Source organism: Euphorbia lathyris, chromosome 8 (genome assembly GCF_963576675.1).
Source record: "Euphorbia lathyris chromosome 8, ddEupLath1.1, whole genome shotgun sequence".
NCBI lineage: Eukaryota > Viridiplantae > Streptophyta > Magnoliopsida > Malpighiales > Euphorbiaceae > Euphorbia > Euphorbia lathyris.
Window position 1 is genome coordinate 76,920,168 of NC_088917.1, and position 23,908 is coordinate 76,944,075.

General features: G+C 33.8%; 1 protein-coding gene across 1 annotated transcript; it reads left to right on the forward strand.

Moving 5' to 3' along the window:
* Window positions 1-4,804: 4,804 nt before the first annotated feature.
* On the forward strand, window positions 4,805-23,201 carry LOC136202438 (probable disease resistance protein At4g27220). Its single transcript, XM_065993051.1, has 15 exons — window positions 4,805-5,658; window positions 6,412-8,900; window positions 8,986-9,351; window positions 9,451-9,993; window positions 12,018-12,802; window positions 12,903-13,435; window positions 13,527-13,645; window positions 14,856-14,921; window positions 15,422-15,494; window positions 20,754-21,190; window positions 21,292-21,885; window positions 22,060-22,319; window positions 22,429-22,473; window positions 22,720-22,806; window positions 22,900-23,201. Exons 2-6 carry the CDS (start codon window positions 6,837-6,839, stop codon window positions 12,931-12,933), a joined length of 3,789 nt encoding a protein of 1,262 aa, XP_065849123.1. The 5' UTR covers window positions 4,805-5,658; window positions 6,412-6,836; the 3' UTR covers window positions 12,934-13,435; window positions 13,527-13,645; window positions 14,856-14,921; window positions 15,422-15,494; window positions 20,754-21,190; window positions 21,292-21,885; window positions 22,060-22,319; window positions 22,429-22,473; window positions 22,720-22,806; window positions 22,900-23,201.
* The last annotated feature ends 707 nt before the right edge of the window (window positions 23,202-23,908 follow it).

Below are 23,908 nucleotides of genomic sequence, written 5' to 3' on the forward strand. Positions count from 1 at the left end.
CAAGTTAATTTTCCAGATTCGTCCAACCTTTTTCAAAACCAAATTCCGTCCATTTAACGTTATTTTTTGCCTTCGATCCCTTCGAGAAAGTTGTTTCTAACGTCCTGAATTTCAATCTAGTGTGTTTAATTTCCCAATTCCGTACACAGAAACTATAGTTACAAGCTGATCTTTCCAGCCCAAATTCTTTTAGCTATTCTGCCCAGATTTTTCCAGATTCGTCCAGTCATTTTCAATCCTCAATTACGTCTATTTAAAGTCCGTTTTAGCCTTTGATCCCTTATACAAAGTTGTTCCTGACATTCTGAAGTTCAATTTACACTATTTACTCGTCCAATTCCGCATTCGTAAGCACCCAAACGAACCTCCGGAAGTTAAGGTCTAAATCTGCCCCATTTGCCTACCAACGTTTTGCCATTGCACCAAGCACATACCGTACGGGCCCGACCGATTGCAGCTCTCCAAGGACCTCACGCCGACGCCAAAATTCAACATCAATCCGAGATAGCTATTGTGGCTCCAAGTTTGTTGTTGAATTCCAATTTTTATTTTAATTGCATTTCAATTCCTCGTATTTGATTTGTTTTTCCAATTCAATTGAATTAGCTATATGTTTAGTATAGAAGTACTTCAATTGTAATTCATTTCCAATTTCATGTTTCAAACACTTATTCAATCAATAAAATACCGATTTTTCACCAAATCTTGTGTCAATTTCGCACTTTAAATTCCTTTATTTTCTCTTCTTCAATTTACCCGCATTAGCTTAAATAAAATAATTTATCTAGCAAAGTTTTTATAACGGCGCTAGAGACCCAAGATGGACTTTTTTCAATCCTTGCGTCCCTCGCCAATCGTTTCGTTTAGATTTCAAGTTTTGGCGCGCAATTCCATAAACTTAACCGTCTTTAATATTTCGAGAAATAATTTCTCTGGCACGCCCGCACCCTAACCACACGTGACAAGGTTGAAATTTAGCATATTCGCAAAATATCGCTAACATATATATATATATGAGATATGAGTAAATTATAACTTTGAACTAGAGATAATAGAAAATTGTCTATATAGGTGCTGCGGGAGAATCATATTCGTATCTGATTCTTATGATGTATTTTTTTAACCAGATATAGGCTGAATCTGTCATAGAGTCCTAAATGAAAGTTCTTTATTTTTGTCTTACGTTTCCAGGGGTTTTTGAATCGCCTTAATCGGACTTCGTATGAAGAAGTTAGGTTGGAAACGACATTTGTTGGTCTTTTTTCACTATCAACCGGAATTTGGTTTTTGTTTTTTTTTTCTCTTTATTTGAGCGACACTGCTACTGGTTTACATGATAAGTTGGTCTTCTTAGGAATATAGAAAATTGAGGAAATGATAAAGTGATCAATTGAAGATAATAGATATGTGATTGAGAAAGATAAAAATATGGAGGTTTCATTTAATGGGTTTGGAAGTTGATTAATGATTGAGAAATTATAACATGAATTTAGTGTATTATAGAATCTTAAGTGAGTACTTTGGTGTTCTCCTTCCTAACTTTGTTTGTATAGTTGATTTCTTTGCGGCTTTACGAGCTATGCGTATCAGACGCCATGCAGCGAACCTCTGGAACTTCAGCATTGTCACCGGGTTTTGGTTGATTTGGAAAACCAGAAACACTGCAATTTTTGAGGCGGAGCTCCCCTCAATCCAAACTGTTATCCGACAGCTCCGTGGTTATATCTGTGAGGCTGAATCTGCTCGTCCCGTTTCTGGTAACAGACCGCCTCCAACTCCGGACTTCATTCATGTTCGCTGGACTCCCCCTCTGACGGGTTGGACAAAAGTAAATACAGATGACTCTGCTACTGGGTCACCGGGAGCTGCTAGAGCGGGAGGTATTTTTCGCAATAGCAGAGGTTTCGTCAAAGGTTGTTTTGCCTTTCCAATCCAGAATTTTTATGCTCACTTTGCTGAAATGAAGGCTATTATTTTTGCTGTTGATTTAGCCTGGGAAAAAAACTGGAATCGTCTTTGGATAGAATCAGACTCTTTAAATGATGTCCATCTTCTTCGTGTTAAATCAAGCAATGTTCTATGGCAGCTTCGTCAAGACTGGTTGAGATGTTTAGCGCAATGCTCGGAAATGGAAGTTCACATAACCCACATCTACAGAGAAAGAAACCAAGCCGCAGACTCCCTTGCTCGATTTGGCGTCACGGCTCCGACTATCATTTGGTGGTCATCGACCCCCAATTTTTGCAAACTTTTTACTTTCTATGATCTTTGTAATTTTTCTTATTTTCGCGCCTTTTAACATTCTTCTTTTCTTGTAATACTTTTCATTTATTTATTTATTCGGGTTTGCTGGGGTTGTCCCGGGGGTGCCAACCTAGTTGGGATGCCTGGGCGCCTCGGCTTTGTCCCAACTTTTAATAAAAAAAAGTTGAATAAATGAGATCTGAAATTTAAATGACTGTTTTATTGGTGAACTTTATCGGGTTGAGGTTTAGAATTATTGAGGGTTATATAAATGATATTTAGAGAGATACTGATGTTGGTGATCAATGAGAAGTAAAGTGGGAGAATATATTAGAGTTCATGATTTGATGATTAAATATGAAAATTTGGTAAGCTTAAATAGTGTTTGAGGAAATAATTAAGATATAAACTTTGAGGACAAATTTTTCTGATCTTAAGTACAGTTTGAGGTAGGAAATTAAGAGATAAATATGATATAAGAGGATATATATGTTGATAATTGAAATTTTGTAGTATATATATTGTTAATAGAAGTTATTTTTAGTTGAAGTTTGTGTGATTATGGTTTAAGTTTATACTAACCATCAAATCTCATGTCTACCCCTCATTAGCTAGTTACTCAATCCTCAAAAAAATTCAACTTTTTTCTTAGCTTGCACCAAATATCCATATTCCTCGATTACTATTGATTATTTCTTAGCTATCACCAAATATTCATATTCCTCAATTACTATCAATTATTTCTTAGGTATTACCAAATACCGATATTCCTCAATTACTATCAATCTTAGGTCCGAAGAATTTAACCTAGAGCTCTGATATCAAACTGTCACACCCGACCTTAGACAACCTCAATTGGCATTGGACGTGAAATAGAAAGACCATAATCAATACTTAGGAGTCTCCAATTTATCCAAAAATCATAATATCATATTTATTTATTTATTTATTTTGGCCTTCCTCTTCAATATATATTCTAAAATAATTCATAGTCCCACTACATTAGTCATTCGAGGACCTCAACATATATTTACCAACTCCATTATATTCCAATTGAAATATCAAAGTTCTAACCATAATTCTAACAATAAGTAGCCAACTTCCAAACCTCGCCTAAACGGTCGGTAACCTTCTCTATATCTTGTACTTTCTCACCTATAAACATTAAATGACATGAGACAAAAATCTCAGTAATCTCAGTAAGAAACTATCAGCTATAAAAACCAACTTTACTTAACATAGCTACATATATAAATTTATAAAGGATTTAATCAAAACCTTGTAAAATATACTCAAAACTTAAGTTCATAATAGAGTCAAGGTATTAAACCAAAAACATAAAAATATTGTATTCATTCTTGAGTTCATCCCCTAATAATTCAATCACAAATCACAACACATATACGAGACGTCTCTTTAACATTGTCTATCCACTTCGTTGTTATACCCAATAGATCTTCAGACAGTGTACACAGGTCATGCCTCTCACTGAACATGGTCTTCAAATATAAAATCACCGATCCGGATAACTCTCGATGGATATAAAATCATAACGTGCTCAAATTTCCTTTCACAATCAAATTCCAAACTATTTCATAACCATAAATCATTTGGCTTCAATTAGCTCTTTTGTAAAAATAATCACAGTTATTCAAAATATCAATCATTAATCAATAAAAATTTCAAAGTTAATCAATCAAATTAAGCCTTAAATCGACATAATCAAATAAAATCTGAAATTCACATAGAAGCATAGTCAATAGCTTCATTTGAACCATAATTTCACAATAAAAAGCAAAATCGTGAAAACCCCAAATTTTATAAAATTCCTGCATAACCCTAAAATGTCAATTTTTGAAAATTCTTTGGTCGGTGATTTTAAAAATATGAAAGAAAAAAAGAAAAGGAAGAACGTGATCATGTGTCCCCCCAAATATGAAAAATATCCATTTTGATCCTTCATCTTTATATAATTTTTTAAAAATCACCATAAACTTTTAATTGACATCTAAAACTATCAAATTAACTCCAAATTTTTTTCATAGTACCAAATAAAAATCGCACACCTAATAATTATAATATATACTAATATCAAAATATAAATTTTAGAAATTTAGACATGGACGTGACATCTTTGAATTATCAAATAAAGGAATACAATATGTAAATATGATCCCGATAGAAATTTCTTTTGACATATACACTCCAACCAATTCTCTTATATTTTCCAATTGGTATCCGATTTCCACTTTGTTTTCGTTAAATTGTTGATCTTTATTTTACATGTATTTTTTAAAAGATCTTTATTTATTTTACGAAGAAATATTATATTATGAAAAAGGTAAATCCATACAGATTAAATCTCATGCATCTATGGAGAATTAAAAATTTTTGTCCAAAAGACTAACCAGTGAGCTACTCTATTGTGAATATAATTACATCAATATATTAAAAGTAAAGAGAGGATTGAGTGATAGAAGTATGTCACAAAGCTTCCACCACCATTTTAGCATCCTATTCAATATTGATAGTCATCAAACCACAATCTTTTACCTATTTAACACCTTTAAATATTGTTTGAAGCTCAGCTTTCTCGACCGAAATGCAGATACCAATACCCATGCCCATAGAGACTATCACATGTCCATTCGAATTTATAGCAATTAACCCAGCTCTTGCGATGCAGTCATTACCCTCCCATGCGGCATCACAGTTACCTGTTAAATCTCTGCTCATCTATTTTTTTTATTACAAATTTATTGCCTTACTAAATTAGTTAACTGTGATAGAAAATAAGATATCCATTAAACGACATACCAGCAACGCTTTCAACTAGAAACGGGGAAGAGATCTATCCCAATGTTACAGCAATCCGTTGATGATTCTACTAGAAATGGGGAAGAGATCTATCCCAATGTTACCCAGTGGCTGAGCACTGCGGAAAAAGACATCGGAGAGGCAGAGAAACTCATCTCCAATTTGTCTGATTTTCCCCAATTTGAAGACTCACTATCAGCTGAGTAAGAAAACAGCTAGGCAGCTTCGGGATGCACAAGGATCAGATCCAATTTCAACAAACTAGTCGCGGTGTTACAGAATTTGTAAGATTTAGAAGCATTTGAAAGCAGCAGATTGAAAATTCAAGTGCCTTTCGTTGGTGTCATTTCAAAATTCGATAAATAGAGATGGGTTGATATGATGAATCTCATAATTTCTTCAACAGCTAGAAGTCTTGTGCAGCTAGAAGACTGAATGTTGAAGAATTGCAAAATGATGCAAGAAAGTGTAGCCATAATTGCATCGGATGTTGTGGAATATGAGATTCGATCCAGTCAGCAAGAATACTTGGGACCTGATGATTTGATTTTTATTTCCCATCTTAATAACACCATTCAAGCAGTATTCATGGAAAAGGTATGTACTTTTCGTTGACACAAACATAAGTTCATTTCAACAGACATAATTCATATATGGTTCTGCTATACATGCAAAGATGCTTGAAATATTTGTCAGTAAGAGATTAAATGAGCTCTAACAATGGTGATATTCATTTTCTACAATTACCAAGTTCCAAATGACTTGGTTATATTCATTTTGCCCTTCAATCAGAACACATGCTTGCAGCATCAGAACGATCTTCTTGGATTGATAATTTACTTACATATTAAAATATTTCTTTCTTTATTATTTTCTCAGTCATGAGTTACAGATTTGTTGAGAATATTTGACCAATTCAATAGTTGGTGTTATTTGTTCCTATTTTCTTGTCCTGGAATAGCACACCTAATAAGAAAAAATAATAATTAAAATTGTAAAAGACAAGTTCCTCCGAAATATAATTCAAATATAGTAATACATTAGTTTAATCTAATCTAATCTAAGCTTGCATTATTCTGTGAAAACAAAAACAGAAGTCCACATGCTTAATTAAGTCAACAAAGCACAACCTTAGTTTCTGTGTCCACATTACCATTATGTTCACACAGAGTCTTATGACTACTTAATCATAGCTATTAATTGGAAAACAGAACCTTAGTTTGTCATAAACTCTTCAACTCTCTTTCACTTTCTAATTGACTCCACTCTTTGATATCTTTTCTGCCTTTTTGGAGATAATCAAGATGGTTCTGGAGATGATTATTACCATTTTAGTTGACTTAATAACAGATCCCATCAACAATTACGTTTTTACGCCTATCAAACGGCATATTAGCTACGCTTTCAACTGTGACAGCAAGGTTAAGAGACTCCACCTTGAAGTTGAGTAGTTGCAGAACAAGAGAGTCAGGTTGCAGCAGTCCGTTGATGATGCTACCAGAAACGGGGAAGAGATCTATCCCAATGTTACCAAGTGGCTGACCATTGCGGAAAAAGACATTGAAGAGGCAGAGAAACTTATCCAGGGGAAAGGAGAAGCAAAAAAGAAGTGTTTTGTCGGATTTTGCCCCAATTTGAAGAATCGATATCAGCTGAGTAAGAAAGCACATAAGAAAGCACATAAGAAAGCTTTGGCGATTGATAAACTTCAGAAAGCAGAAGGATTAGATCCAATTGCATCCCGCCCCAATGTACAACCTATAGTTGAGCCTTCCATGTATAGCCGTGAAGCATTGCCTTCAAGGGTATTGATGTTAAACCAAATTATGGATGCTCTGAACGATCCAAATCTGAATATCATAGGAGTCTATGGTATGGGAGGAATTGGTAAAACAACACTTGCAAAGGAGGTCCTTGGCCAAGCTGCAGAACAGAAGTTGTTCGATACTGTAATCCTGGTTGCTGTTTCTCAGGCCCCCAAGTTGAGAAGAATTCAAGGAGAAATTGCTGATTTCTTAGGCTTGAAATTTGATGCACAGGAAGTTCCTGGAAGAGCTAGTCAACTGCACCAGGCGTTGAAGAAAGTCAAAGTACTCATCATTCTTGATGATGTTTGGCAAAAACTTGATTTGAATGCTGTAGGAATTCCTTCCGGAGATGCATGTGGAGGTTGCAAAATACTGCTAACCTCAAGGAGTAAGCATGTTTTATCAAATGAGATGTGCACACAGAAAGAATTTCCGCTCGATGTTCTAGAAGAAGAAGAAACATGGAGATTGTTTGAAATGTCTGTATGTAAGGCTAAAGATCCTGAGTTGCGTGCCATAGCAACTGAAATTGCCAAAAAATGTGCAGGGTTGCCCCTTCTAATTCTGAAAGTTGCCACAGATCTGCGAAATAAAGATTCTTATGTTTGGAAAGATATGCTAACCCAGCTTTCATGCTTAGAAAATACAGGGATATATGGGAAAGTCAACAAAGTTATTGAGTCAAGCTACGAGAAGCTGATTGATGAGGAAGCCAAGTCACTCTTCTTGCTTTGCCCTCAGTTTGGGAATCCGAATATTCGAATTCAAGACTTGCTCGTTTACTGTGTGGGCCTAGGCTTATTTAAGCACATGGATTCCATTGAAGGAGCAAGGAACAGAGTATTAACCTTGATTGCTAAACTCAAAGATGAGTGCTTGCTGTTGGATGGTGACAAGGCTGGATTCGTCAAAATACACGATCTTGTTCGTGACATTGCTCTTGCAATTGCATCCAGAGTGCAACATGCTTTTGTAGGTACAAGTAAGGTTACATCAACAAACTTGCGAAACAAAGATTGGACCCGAATTTCCCTTCCTTATTGTGATATCCCTGAGCTTCCGGAAGTTCTTGAATGTCCAAAAGCGGAGCTGTTTTCACTGTTTATGAGATATCATAGTCTAGATATCCCTAATTCATTTTTTGCAGGGCTTACACAACTCAAGGTTCTCCATTTTACTGAGGTGAAATTCGTATCCGGGTTGCCTTCCTCACTTGGTTTTCTTACAGGCCTTCAAACATTGTCTTTAGAACGTTGTAAGCTGGACAACCTAGCTATCATTGCAGAATTGAAGCAGTTGGAGTTGCTTAGTTTTGCTCATTCAAAAATAGCAGAATTGCCTAGAGAAATCAAGGCATTGACTCGACTAAAGCTATTAGATTTGAGAGACTGCTGGAATCTCCGAGTAATCCCGGAAAATGTCTTGTCAAATATGTGTTTATTAGAAGAGTTGTACATGCTTAACAGTTTTCATGGATGGGAGCTGGAAGGAAATGCGAGTCTTGTGGAATTGAAGAACTTGTCTCACCTAACAACTTTGGAAATAGAAGTTGAAGAGGACAAGTTATTACCAAAGGACTGGTTCTTTAATGGATTGCAAAACTATAAAATATATGTAGGTCATTTTCGTTCGTATTTTGGGTGTGAGGAGCATGAATCATCAAGGATGCTACAGCTAGGGCTGACAACGAGTATTGGTTTGATGCATAGGATTAAAGAGTTTCTTAAAGGGACTGAAGTTCTATATTTAGGGAATGAGAATTTGTTGTTTGATTATAGTCAACTTGAAACAGATTCTTTTGGGAAACTGCGAATTTTAAAAATCAGCAAATGTCCGTTGAAGAATCTCTTTCCCTTTTCATGTGATAAATGTTTACCGCAGCTTCAAGAAATTGAAGTCGGATCTTGCAGTAACATGGAAGCTATTGTTGGTGAAGGGAGTGAAGGTGAAGTGATGGAGTTCCCTCAGTTGACCTCTTTGAAGCTGGGATCTCTACCACATCTAATAGGCTTTTGCAAAACAAGTGGAATGGTAAGTCATGTATTATTTTCTTTAGTCGATTTGATTCTCTTTTTCTTATTTTGCTAAACAAGTGGAATGAATATTCAACTGGCAGGTTTCTTGTCCTAATCTAACAAGTTTGAAGGTGTTCGACTGCCCGAGTTTGAAGTATGTATTTACAACTTCAATGGTGAAATCTCTTAAGCAACTCAAAAAGTTTGAAATAACTCACTGCGAGTCAATCCAAGAGATAGTACGACCGAGTAACCAAATAGAAGAAGAGAGCATCCATATGATTGTGTTTCCTGAACTTGACTATCTTGAACTCCGAGGGCTTGACAACATGAAAAGGTTCAGCAGCAGATATCCAATTAAATTTCCAAAACTAAGAGAACTGAGGATGAAGTCTTGCAATGCATTGAATAACTTCGTGTCCAAATTTTCAGATACTACTGATGATGAAACTCTCTTCAATGAATTGGTGATATATTTTTCTTTCTATTACCTTGATGATTGAAACACTCTTCTTCAATGTTAGATTGATTGATCATCTTGTCTTTTCTTTCCTACCTAATGGCAGGCCACTTTCTCCAGTCTGGAGATAATATCTTTTCAATTCATGGATAACTTCAGATATATATGGCACCAGCAATCTGTAGATGATGATTCATTTTCCAAATTAAAATCATTGGAGATCATGAGATGCTCAAAGCTATCAGTTGTTTTCCCGTCAAATCTGTATAGAAGATTTCGGAGATTAGAGTCGCTTTCTCTATCTGATTGTGATGGAGTTCAAGAGATATATGAATATAAAGGGGTCGGTTTTGAAGAAACAAATAGTTTACAAGCATTTTCGCTACAACGGATATGTATAAACAGTCTACCCTCATTGAAGCATATATTGAGTAAGGACATCGATGAAGCTTTGAGTTTTCCGAATCTGCAATCAGTTTATGTATGTGATTGTTGGGATCTGAAATATGTGTTTCCGGCATCGATAGCTTGTGGTCTTCTCCAACTTCAACACCTCGAAATAACACGTTGTGGTGCAGAAATGATAATTGCAGAGGCAAAAAATGAAGGATCAGAAGGTGCCACTGCTCATACTTCTGTGTGGCCCAAGGTGCGAATACACTTTTTACTCTCTATATAATATATAGACAATTTCATATCATAAACATAAACATGGTATCTTAATTTTACATCTTTCACATTTTAATACTTAGATTTCATTTCATAACTGTTAAGTCTCGCACAATATATCCATTGACCTATTGCAAACAGTTACCCATTAAAACAATATAGATAAATTACAACTATGTTATGAACTTTAACTCTCTTTTTTCATAGTTTAATACCCAAACTTCATTTTTGCATAAGAAAATACGACCGTTGTAGTCTTCGGCTGCAATTAGGAGTGGATGGGATAGAAATAATACTCCAATTAATTTCAGAATGCAACTGATGAAAAAACAAATCAATTTCAGGCTATTATGAGAAAATTTGCAGTTTCATCAGTACGATGAGTTCATTAACAATTTTTTTTATTTCATCATTATGCAACTTTTTGGGTTTTTCTTTGATTTTTAGGGATTCAAAGTAGTAAGAAATTGTTCGAGAGAGAGAAGAATAAAAAATGAAAGGGAGAGAATGGAAAGATTATAGATCGAAATGAAGAGCTCAATTGGATCTATAAAAAAAAAAAAAAAAAAGGGCGGCCCGGTCGCATTACGCGTCCCCGCTGAGCGAGGGTCCGGGGAGGGGTCCCACCACAAGGGTGTATTGGGGGCAAGCCTTCCCTTGCCAATTTAATTGGCAAGAGGCCGCTCCTAAGACTCGAACCCGTGACCTCTGGTCACACGGCAACAACGTTTTACCGTTGCGCCAAGGCTCGCCCTCCTCAATTGGATCTATATTTAAGTAAAATACTTGGTCAAACTATGTCTCTTGTGCAAAAAAATAAAATCTAGATACCAAAGTTTTAAAGTTCAAGTATCATATTTGTAAGGGAGAATGTTCAAAAATATCCCTGGCATTGACAATGCATTTTTACCGTAACGTCTAAAATTGTGCAATTTTACCCCTAACATGTGCAAAAAAGAGCAGATTTACTCCTAAAGTTGGCAAGTTGGGTGCATTTGAAAAACAATTCAGTAAACTGTTTTAAGTCATGAATCATGTCATCTACACTTTATATTTACGTCATTTTATTACTCATTAGTAACATATTATAACAATATAAATAGATGTGAATTTTTTTAATAAAAAAAGTCAAATAATTATACTGTATTTTGTACGACATGGATAAAAAAATACAAATATTTTGTCTAATTTAAAAATATAATCTCAAATTTTTTACTAAATCACCAAAAATATGAATTTTTTTTTGAACCAATTGATATGGAACTATTGCATAATAAGGAACAAAATATATGTATTTTATAATGATATCACAAATTGACCCAACTTGCCAACGTTAGGGGTAAATTTACTCTTTGTTGCAAACGTTAAGGATAAAATTGCGTCATTTTAGACGTTAGGAGTAAAATTGCTTTGACCGTTAACGCTAGGAGTATTTTTGCACCTTATCCCTAGTTGTAATATATCCATATTTTTAATGGGTAACCGATTATAGCAAGTCAATAGGTGTACTATATTAACTAGACATTTTAAATTCGAAAAAAGACAAAAATGAACCATATGGTTTTGCCGCTTTGAAAAGACAATTCGCGTGGTTTAAAAGTTTGCAAACAGGCTATGTGTTTTTTTGCAGTTTACAAACTCGGTCCTTCCTTCAAAAATTGTTGTCGTAACTATTTACCCTAAAGGGAACAATTAAAAAGACGGGCTTTGCAAATTATCCAAAATTCCAGGTCTAACTTTGCAAATTAATTAAACCGCAAATGTTCTTGGCAAAAAAATCACTCACATATTCTTTAACTGTAAAATTTATAAAGTACAGTTTTGCAAACCGGTTAAACCACAACTTTATTTTTGTGCTTTTTCCTTTTAAATTCAGGTACAATTTTATGCTAAAATAAAATCTAAGTACCAATTGTGAAAGAGTGTAAATTTCAAATACTATGATTGTAATTTACTCTTGGAAGTGCAAATACTTCAACATCCCATTTTTAAATTTTTGGTTAGGTTATTCCCAATTTGGAGGTCTTGAAATTAGATCACAACAGCTTGAAAGCAATACAAGATGATCACGTCCTTCCAGTTGAGTCGGTGTGGAAATTGCAACGAGTTAGGCTAGTAGATTTAAAAGAGGAATCCATTCCTTTTCTATTTGGTTTTCTCAGGCGAATCTATTCTTTGGAAAAGCTCATCTTCCACAGTTGTTCTTTGGGAGAGATATTCTCAGTTGGAGAGGAACAACAATATCATCTGATAAGACTAAAACACTTGAAGTTAATGAATATTTATGGATTGAAGCATATACTAAAAGACTCACAACTCAATCCCATTTTTCAACATCTTCTAACTCTGAAAGTTAGAGAACGTTATGATTTGATGAATATAGCACCATCATCACCTTCTTTCCAAACTCTAACAACTCTCAATGTGGAAAGTTGTCCAAAAATGACAAGCTTGGTTACAGCATCAACGGCAAAAAGTATGATGCAACTCGTGAAATTACGAGTTTCTGGTTGTGAAATGATGAAAGAAATTGTTGCAAACAATGATGATGATGCTGCTGCTGATGTGATTATTTTCAAGAAGCTGAAGCATTTGGAACTTACTAAATTGTATAAGCTCAATAGTTTTTGCTCTAACAATTACATCTTCGAATTCCCATTGTTAGAACGAGTATTTGTTCAAGAATGTGAAGAAATGAAGATTTTCTGTGGCGGAGTGTTGAGCACACCAAAACTAGATTGCCTAGGAAATCTTAATGTCACACTAAAATCTCAATTACAAGAGAATCGGTAACAACTAATTAATGCTTTCTATAATATTTATTCTTTCACTTTATTATTAATATTTACATTGTTATAATGCTATTAATTTCTTGGGATTGAATTAAAGGTTGGTGGACATTTCGTGGGTTGAATGGTGAGAGACCGAGACAATAGTTATTAAAGGCGCGCCTCGGCTAAGGCCCCAGCCTTCGCGCCTCTGGAGCCCAAAGGCGGGCGCGGTCGGTCAGGATAAATTTTGGACAACTATTCTTTATATCTTAAAGATATTTGGTCCATTGGTTCGTGTTCTTAGATTGGTTGATTGTGAGATAAGGCCACCGATGGGGTACATTTATGAAGCGATGGATAGAGCTAAAGAAGCCTTTGCTAAGGCTTTTGAGAACAGTGACAAGAAGGAAGAGAAATACAAGGAAGTTTATGAATATATAGACAAAAGATGGAATTGTCAACTTCATCATCGTTTACATGCTGCTGGAAATTATCTTAACCCGGAATACTTCTATTCTAATGATGTCCTCTCGAATGTAGAGGTTTGTAATGGGTTCTCTGAATGTGTCCAGAGGCTAAGTATGTATCAATATGCAAAAGGGCTGTTTGGGAACCCGTTTGCTGTTAGGCATCGGAGCACAAAATCTCCAGGTAATATTTATTATTGATTAGTCTTTTGTAATATTAACTTAGTTTTAATTAAAAGTTTCAATTTAAGCTCAATTTTCTATTGATGTAACAGCTGATTGGTGGACTTGTTATGGAGCTTCCACTCCAACTTTAAGAAATTTTGGTGTGAAAGTGTTAAGCCTCACGTGTAGTGCCTCTGGATGTGAATGAAACTGGAGCATATTTGAACATGTAAGATATACTTTATTAGTTTGTTAGTGTTACTGTTTAGCTTTAGCATCATTCTTATTTTTCACAATATATGATATATTGTATATTTTATGTTTCAAGTTCATAGTAAAAAGAGGAATAGGCTTGATCAACAACGGTTGAATGATTTAGTGTTTGTGAAGTATAATCGAGCACTAAAGTTTCGTCATGGAACTCGTGACACTCTTAATCCTATTTCTTTAGGAGATATAGATGACTCCAATGAATGGTTGATGGGTAAGATTGGATGGAGGAGAGTCGGATGATGATGATCTAGTACACCCAAATGAGGGATTGAAATGGGCCGATGTAAGTACGGCTACTGGAGCTGATGAAAGTGCTTATCAAACTAGAGTAGTAGTAAAAAATGTTGCAAATGCATCTAGTTCAAGTGTTAGGTCTAAGGCTAAGGCAAAAGATAAGGGTAAAATGCATCTTATAGATGATGAACCTTACTTTGTAGATGATGAGTACATTGATGAGGAAGGTGACAATGATGATGAGATTGAGAACCTTATTCAAGAAGCATATGATGATGTAAGTGATGATGATGATGATGATGATTATGGTTCCGATGAAGATTAGGAAGGAAGACTAGGAAGTTAAAGATTAGTTGTTTTCTAAAGTCAAGACTATTAGTGTTTTCTTTAGTGTGAACTTTTAAGTCGGAATTATGAGTTTTAGATTATGCCTTAGTAGTTAACTAGAACTTAACTCGTGCATTTTATGGTTTTATTGTTGGTATTTGACTATTTGTGATTATTTGTGACTAGTATTATGAATTTATGATTTTTTTTTTGGTGGGCCTCGAGGGGCTCGGGAGCGCGCCTTAAGTTGCGCCAAGGCTCCAGGACCCCCTTGCGCCTTAGTGCGCCTTGCGCCTTTAATAACTATGACTGAGACTCAGAATGGTGATGCATTGGAGGAAAAAATGGAAGTTGAAGTCACAGGGAATGAGTAAGTGAATATACTTTTGGAAAAGCAATTTTTAGTCCCACCCAAAAACAATTTTTAATCGACTTTATCCTTTGAAGCATATGAAACAATTTTCATATTAGTAGCATTGGGCATAATCATTTTTTAGGCCTTGGATTGTTGAATCATGTTTATTATTTTGAACGAATAACTCATGCTTATGCTTATATTTTCTTTCTTCATGTCCCTCTTTTGAGTAATTTGCTTATTCTTGCAGATAAATTCAAATCCCAGACTAGTACTAATTCTAAGAATGAGCCGCCAATTCATGTCCCTCTTTTGAGTAATTTGCTTATTCTTCCCATATTTTCATCTCCTTCTTTGTTCGTTTTAGTTTAAATATGAAGTAAACATCCATAGCTAGAGCTATTTAATTATGCCTCCGACTGTTTGTTCAACTACATTTCCTGCTTCTGCATAAGCTATTTGTCCAGGGCTCGACATTTTTGACATGATCGCTGCCATGGTACCACCAGCAGCTATTATAAGAGGAATGCAACATACTAGAACTAAAGAAAGTTGCTATCCTTTAGTGAAAGCAACAATAAAACCGCCTATAAATGTTGCTGCTAGTTGTATGAATTTCCCAACCTGTCAAATTTTATCCAATGATTTACAATGACACGCCATATTAACATCCTTATAACAGAAACTCAGTTATAAAAATATGAGTTTCCGTATTACATTAGTCCTTTCGTGTAATACTATGATTTGGGTTTACTTTAAGAATATAATCATTTAATGACAAGATTCATAACAAGATATAGTTAAATATACCTGCAGCCAGAAGGCATATGGTCTGACGCAGATTCCAATTGCCAAGGAACAAAAGACATTCTGGCCGGGGAATCTCAAGGTACATAAAATCTTATTTCAAGTCTGAAAATAATTTATATTATCAAATTGGAACTATGTGAATGGACTTTGAACAACATATTAAACTATTGGGACGTTTGGTATTCTATTGGGATATGGATAAGGATAAAGGTTAGGATAGGGATAACTGGTTAGGATAAGGATAAAAATATGATAGTCGAGAATTATTATTCAATGTTTGGTATGTGGGATAGGGATAGAGATAAAATAATACATTTTACTATTTTAACCTTATTTAAACTACATAACATTAATTTGAGGGATAAGATGGACTTTTCCATCCTATTAAAATCGCAGGAGCTTATCCCTCCTCCTTATACCACCCCCCTCTTAGGTATAGGATTTGAGGGATAAGAGTCTTATCCCTCATCTGTCTCACTCTTCTATCTCCCAAACAAACACGGAATAACTTATCTCGTGTTTTTTTATCTCTATCTCATTTCTTATATCCCTTCTAACAAACACCCCATGTGTGAATAGAGGTAGTCAGGCGTCAGCCAGCATAAGCTTTGAACAAGAAAAGTTTGCATTGTAAGTCAAGGCCAAAAACACATTCCACATCAAACCAAATTACTATTTCTAGTTATTTTTTATTCCTCAACTCTACCTACCAGTATCAACCCTTTCCCAAACTTAATTATGTTTTTAATAATTTAAATTGTAGTTTCTGATTCTCTTAAAGAATCTTTTTGGATTATGTATAGGGATGGTTTTGGATTATGTATAGGGATGGTAACGGGTATGAATTTTGCGGGTACTGGACATTATCCAACCCTAGTGGGATTATATATGAACCTTATATCTTGAGAGGAAAATGAGATTATTTTTTTTTTTTTTTTATCTATTATGGGTATGGGTATACCCCGGTACTTGCTATCCACTACCACCCACTAAACAGCTACTTAAATATTGTTTTCCTTTTGTTTTATTTCAAGATTTTTCTGTCTCTTTTTTAGAAGTGAGTGAAGAAAAACTTCTTGAGAAATTGTTTGACTGATATATTGGTTGGCTCAATGGATTTAATTTTGGGATAATGTGCAAAAATAGTTCTAATGTTTACGGTTAGATCAATTTTATCCTTAACGTTTAAAATGGGTAATTTTACCTCTAAAGTTGGCAGCCAAGAGTAATTTTACCTCTAACGTTGACAAGTTGGGTCAATTTGAGTGATAATTCATCAAACTTTCTTCTTGGTTATGAATCTTGTTATAGCACCAAAATTAAACGATTATATTCTTAAGTAATCCCAAATCATAGTATTACACGAAAGGACTAATATAATACAAAATTTGGATTCGAGCGAACTGTCTTTCTTTTCCTATAGTTTGATGATCGACATTATTATAGCATCGAAATTAAACTGTTATTGATAATTCATTAAACTTGATGTCCTATGATATTTTGTGTGTTGTAGTGGTTGGCAATGGTTCGAAGTTGGATGTATGAGTTAAGATATACTGCAAGGTTCCTAGAAGGGTTTGAGGAGTTTATTAGTGTTGCCCTTAAACACCAATCCGATAGTGAATCTAGGACAATTCTTTGTCCTTGTATTGACTGCAATAACTCGAGGGGATATCGCGACATAGTTGAAATTAGGGATCACTTAACTCGTTGCGGGTTTAAACCTAACTATACAAGTTGGGTATGTCACGACGAGATCGAAGATCATGGGGAGAGCTCGACTAATTTAGGGATTCATGGTGATGATCGTTGTGATGATAACAATGAAAATGAAAATGACGATATCAATGTTGATGATGATGTTGAGAATGAGAGTGAAATGGAAAGGGATAGGATTGACGCGATGATGCACGATGTAGAAGCCCAATTTACAGAGTGACCTCGTATGCAAAAAAAAAGTACCAGAATGTGAAAAAAGTTAAAGTACAAGAATCATAGTCGTAATTTATCCATATATTAATGGGTAACCGATTGTAGCAGGTCAATAAGTACTATATTGTTGAGTCATTTTAAATTGGGGAAAGTACTATATTTTCGAGTCATTTTAAATTGGGAAACTATGAAAATAAACCTTATGGTTTAGCCGTTTTGCAAAGACAATCTACGTGGTTTAAAAGTTTGCAATAAGGAGTCTGTGTCACGTCCGGGTCTAAATTTCTAGAATTTATACCTTGATAGTACTATATATTATAATTATTAGGTGTGTGATTTTTGTTTGGTACTATAGGAAAAATTTGGAGTTAATTTGATGATTTTAGGTGTAAATTAAAAGTTTAGAATAATTTTTAAAAGATTATATAAAGATGGAGGATTAAACTGGATATTTACCAGATTTGGTATATATAAATTCGAAGAGGCAAAGATTATCATCTTCTTTCTTTTTCTTTTTATATTTCTTTTAAATTCATCAGTTTTCTCTGAACCGTTTCTCCACCATTTCTTTGATTTACGGAGATTCGACCGTCTGAATCACTTGAAATTTAAAATATAGCATTCTTATGCATAGTTTTAAATCCTAACTAAAGAATTTTTGAGTTTCGGAAGTGTTTGGAGGGGAAAGTCTTAGATGGAATTTAGAGGAGAATCGATCGGTTGTATTTTCTTCAATTAGTAGCCAAGATAAGTAACTATCAACTATATTTTGAGTTTTATGTATATAGATATATATATATAACCAAAGAAGTTTCAGAAATTGATATTTTAGGGTTATGCAAGAATTTTGTAAAATTAGGGTTTTTCATGATTTTGCTTTTTATTATGAAATGACGGTTCAAACGAAGCTATTGATTATGCTTCTATGTGAATTTCAGATTTTACTTGATTATGTTGATTTAAGGCTTAATTTGGTTGATTTACATATATACATATATGTTTGCGGTTATTGTTGTTATTATTTTGGATTGAAGTCCAAATATGATTTTTATGATACAAAAGGGCTAATTGAAGCCAAATGATTTATAGTTATGAAATAGTTTGGAATTTAATTGTGAAAGGATATTTGAGCACGTTATGATTTTATGATTTTATATCCATCGAGAGTTATCCGGATCAGTAGTTTTATATTTGAAGACCATGTTCAGTGAGGGACATGACATGTGTACACAGTCTGAAGACCTATTGGGTATGGCAGCGAAGTATTGGGTAAGACCATATGGGATAGGCAATGTTAAGAGACGTCTCGACTATATATGTGGTTATTGATTGATACTTAAGGGGAGAAACTCGATGATGGATACAATGTTTTAAGTTCATTTGGATTATTTTTTCGGTTATGATTGATTTTGATATAAGTTTTACGTTTGCGTGAATACGATTTGGTTTGATAAAACACTTATTTGATTACAATATTTTATAAGGTTTTGAACTCAAGAATGGATACAATATTATATATTTTTATGGTTTTGGTTTACTACTTTGACTATATTATGAACTTACGTTTTGAGTATATTTTATAAGGTTTTGATTAAATCCCTTTATAAAGATATATATGTAGCTATGTTAAATAAAGTTGGTTTTTATGGCTGATATAGAGAAGGTTACCGACCGTTTAGGCGAGATTTGGAAGTTGGCTGTTTATTGTCAGAATTATGGTTAGAATTTTGGTATTACAATTGTAATATTATGATATTGGGATAAATTGGAGACTCCTAAGTATTGATTATGATCTTACTATTTCACGTCCGATACCGATTGAGGTCGTCTAGGGTCGGGTGTGACAGTCTGCTTTTTACAGTTTACAAACTCGTTCATTCCTTCAAAAATTGTTGTCATAACTATTTACTCTAAAATGGAGCAATTAAAAAGACTAGTTTTGCAAATTATCCAAAATTCAAGGTTTAACTTTGCAAATTAACTAAACACAAGTATTGTTTGTCCAAATAATTCACTCACATATTCTTTAACGACAAAATTTGTAAAGCATAGATATTGTCTTTGCAAACCGGTTTATTTTTTTACTTTTTGCTTTTAAATTCATGTATATTTTTATAACAAAATAAAATCTAAGTATTGATTATGATCTTACTATTTCATGCCCGATGCCGATTGAGGTCGTCTAGGATCGGGTGTGACAGTCTGCTTTTTACAGTTTACAAACTCGTTCATTCCTTCAAAAATTGTTGTCATAACTATTTACTCTAAAATGGAGCAATTAAAAAGACTAGTTTTGCAAATTATCCAAAATTCAAGGTTTAACTTTGCAAATTAACTAAACACAAGTATTGTTTGTCCAAATAATTCACTCACATATTCTTTAACGACAAAATTTGTAAAGCATAGATATTGTCTTTGCAAACCGGTTTATTTTTTTACTTTTTGCTTTTAAATTCATGTATATTTTTATAACAAAATAAAATCTAAGTATTGATTATGATCTTACTATTTCATGCCCGATGCCGATTGAGGTCGTCTAGGATCGGGTGTGACAGTCTGCTTTTTACAGTTTACAAACTCGTTCATTCCTTCAAAAATTGTTGTCATAACTATTTACTCTAAAATGGAGCAATTAAAAAGACTAGTTTTGCAAATTATCCAAAATTCAAGGTTTAACTTTGCAAATTAACTAAACACAAGTATTGTTTGCTCAAATAATTCACTCACATATTCTTTAACTACAAAATTTGTAAAGCATAGATATTGTCTTTGCAAACCGGTTTATTTTTTTACTTTTCGCTTTTAAATTCATGTATATTTTTATAACAAAACAAAATCTAAGTACCAAATTGTGAAAGGAAGTAAAGTTCAAATATCAACATCCAATTTTTAAATTTTTGGGTAGGTTATTCCCAATTTCGAGTTCTTGAGATTAGATCACAACAGCTTGAAAGCAATACAAGATGATCATGTCGTTTCAGTTGAGTCAGTGTGGAAATTGCAACGAATTAGGTTCTGTTATTTTTAACTGAAATTAAATTAACTTAACTGAAATTAACTGAACTGAATACTACTAAATTTAACTTAATTGAATTGCATCAAATAATTATAATTATAATAAATTATATGTGTAATCATATATTTTTATATATAAATAATTATAATTATAATAAATAATTATAAATTATATATATAAAATGATAAATGATATATTACATATATAAAGGTCGCTATCCTCACTTAGTTAAAAACAAAGTACCTGCACTTTGTTTTTTTAAACCAATAATACAAAGACACTCTATAACTATCTTTTAGAATTCTGTACATTTTTACTGTCTACCTTCTGTTCCAGTTGCTTTCAATTTCTCTTTCTCTCTAATTTTCTAATCGTTTCTCCATTTCACAGCTCTGGTTTTAGACTGTTCTTCACGGCTCCGTTCTCCGATTCTTTCTGGTAAGCACTGTTATGCAGTTCACTTATCACGTTTTTTTCCTTTCTCATTTGTTTGAACTCTGAACCGATCTTAGGAAGGGACCAAACAGACATGCATACCCAAACACGACTCGGCATTGACACATCCTCTGTATCTCAAATTGGTTTCTGTATTCTTCTGCAATCTTTCTCTATTCTTAAATTTTCTGATTTTTTTTATTTCTTTTATTGTTTAATTGTACACAACCTGTGCTTGTGTTTTGTTTTGCTTTTGTTTTTTTTTTCCCCTCTAAATTTGCTATTGTGATCTCAATTTTACTTCCCTTGCTAATTGCCTTTTTTGCGCTTCTTTCCGATCTCTGCAATGTTGCTCTAAGTTGCAGTTTCTGAGTGCCTGTGGTTAATTGAAGGTTAGTGGTTTGTCCTTTGCCTTTGTTTATTCGATTAGGGTTTTGGGGTTTGAAAAAAACCATGTTTAACATTATATATGTTTTTTATTTTGGTGAATTAGGATGCTGATGAAATGATGAATCAATGAGTTAATACACAGACTATATCTCATATGGACCCCAACTTGCTTGAGGTAAAGTTTCTTAGCTTAAACTAACTCTCTCTATGAACTTCACTTGTATTATAGCTTTTTTTATTATCACTTCTCGTCTTGAGTACACAAAAATTAGATTTGATGTTTTCATATAGATGAGTCTTTGTCTCATTTTAAATTTGTTCTTAATCTTTGCTCACTATGAATTTGTTGGATGATATGGTTGAAACTAAATTATCACATTGTATTTTAGCTATAGATCAGAATCTGACAAATTTAGATTCTCACATTGTTTGATTTCGACTACCCTGGCATGTTAATGTTTGCATTGTATGTTTAATCCTATAGTTCCATCCTTGAAGATTATCTTTTAGGTTTTCGAGGGTTTGAATTTTGATACATCTGTGGTGCATCTATATGTGTTGGAGAACTTTTAAAATTTTGTAGGATTCTATTTCAATGGCTTCTGTGAATTCCTTTTCTTATGTACATGCCAACTAGATAGCATCCCTATCAAGTGGTGGAAACGGCAACAGAGGTTAAGAAGAAGTCGGCTGAAAGGTGTGCATTACTGTTCTCTGTTCGTAATTTTTCAGATTTACTTCCGTCATGACAGTTGGGGTTTCGACTTTTTAGTAATCCAATCTTTTTCGATGGATTCGGTTATGAGAGTTAGGGTTTTGAGTTTTTAGTAATCAAAGTTGTTTCTTCCCCTGGATTTATAATTTTGTGCAGGAAAAAACCAACCTCAATAGCACCATAGGCAAAGAGAGCTAAAAAGGATCCAAACAAGCCCAAGCGATCTCCTACTACATTCTTTATCTTCATGTAGTTTTATTTGACTGCTTTGTTGCATAGATACTATATATGTACTTGTTTATTTTGCTTTGTTTTGAATTAACAGTTTCTTGTAATTAAGTTTCTTGTAATTAATTAGGGATGACTTTAGGAAAACCTTCAAGGGAGCTAATCCAGGCTCTAAGGATGTGAAAAGGGTAAAGAAATGCTAGAATTTGAGTTTATTAATAGCATTTCTATGTTCTTCCTTCATTAGTCACTTTCACTGCCTTGATTACGATACAATTTTTTAATTGGGTTTTTTAGGTTGCAAAGGAAGCAGGTGAAAAATGAACATCAGTGTCTGATGCAGTGAGTTCAATTTATACTTGTTGTTACCAACTTTTGATTTTGAAGCTATGTTGCCCGGAAATGGAAATTGAGATTGGGAAACATAATTTCTGAAAAGGTTTAGCTAGAAACTGGTAATGGAAATGGAAAAGAAACAGAAATGGACATGAAATGTGAAACCTCTAGTGAAGAAGTGTTTCCATACAACATAGATTTGAAGTTTTTCAATGATATCAAGTATTCTGATTGGACCCTTCTGTTTTTCAGGAGAAGAAGCAATATTTTGATAAAGCTACTGAGCTCAAGGCTGAGTATAACAAAGGTTTGGAAATAAACAATGCTGAAAATGAAGATGTGAGATTCTCTTTTATGATTGTTGATGTTTCCAATTCTATATTTGATTTCTTGAATTACGATGTATGGATGTTTTTGTTTATGATTGTTTAGGATGAAGGAGGTTTTGGGAAAGATGATGCTGATGCTAATGCTAACGCTAACGCTAACGCTAATGTTGACAATGAAGTAGAAGAAATGAAAGATGCTACTGCTGACAAAGAATTAGAAAACTCTACTGATGAAGAGTAGGTTGTTTCTTTCAAATGGAATGCTTTAAACGAATGTAAATTTTTGGATTTCATATTAGCAATATAATGTTTACCTTTTGAATTTTGTTTAGAGCAATATAATCTTTGAAACTTTCACCACAGCTTAGTAATAGTCATTTTGGTCTAGTTTTATTTTCCAGTTCTTGCTAAAGTTGTGTAATTAAATTCCTGCAATTAAGTTTCATTTGATGCATTATTGTTTTATCTCCATAGATTACTTCCAAACTGATTATAACAAGTGAACTGGTTATAAAATTTAGGGATAAGGTATCAAAATAGGCCTATGATTTTTTATGAGTATCGATTTAGGCTCCACGTACAAAATAGCACCAATATAAGCCTAACGTTTAAAAAATGTACTAATTTAGGTCTCGATAACGGAACGAGACACGTCATTGATATTACTCCATTAAGCTCTGTCAATTGTACGTGGAGGGAGAAATCAGAACTTAACAGTAGGAATGACATCTCGTGCCGTTGCCGAGGCCTAAATTGATACTTTTTTAAACGTCAAGCTTATATTGGTGCTATTTTGTACGTGGAGTCTAAATTAATACTTTTCTAAAAACCATAGGCCTATTTTGGTACCTTATCCTAAAATTTATAACAAAAAAAAAAAAAAAAAACACATCATATAAAGCAAGTGAACTGATTATCAAGGTTAGATCAGCAGTTCACAGTATATATAGTATATATTATATAAAGATTGTCAATTCATATTACCAATTGATTGGAAGAATTAATAATATCGATTATAATGTCAAAAGAAAATTACCTCTATTTGGGATGCTTACGGTCAAGATTGATAAAATTGGTTTGCTTGTTATTTAAATGCCACATTGGACATTTTA

Excerpts from the sequence above, each read along its gene's own strand:
- LOC136202438 (XM_065993051.1), top strand. The coding sequence starts at position 6,837 with ATGTATAGCCGTGAAGCATTGCCTTCAAGGGTATTGATGTTAAACCAA. Across the intron at positions 8,901-8,985 it reads TTTGCAAAACAAGTGGAATG|GTTTCTTGTCCTAATCTAAC; the intron begins GTAAGTCATGTA and ends TTCAACTGGCAG. Across the intron at positions 9,352-9,450 it reads AAACTCTCTTCAATGAATTG|GCCACTTTCTCCAGTCTGGA; the intron begins GTGATATATTTT and ends ACCTAATGGCAG.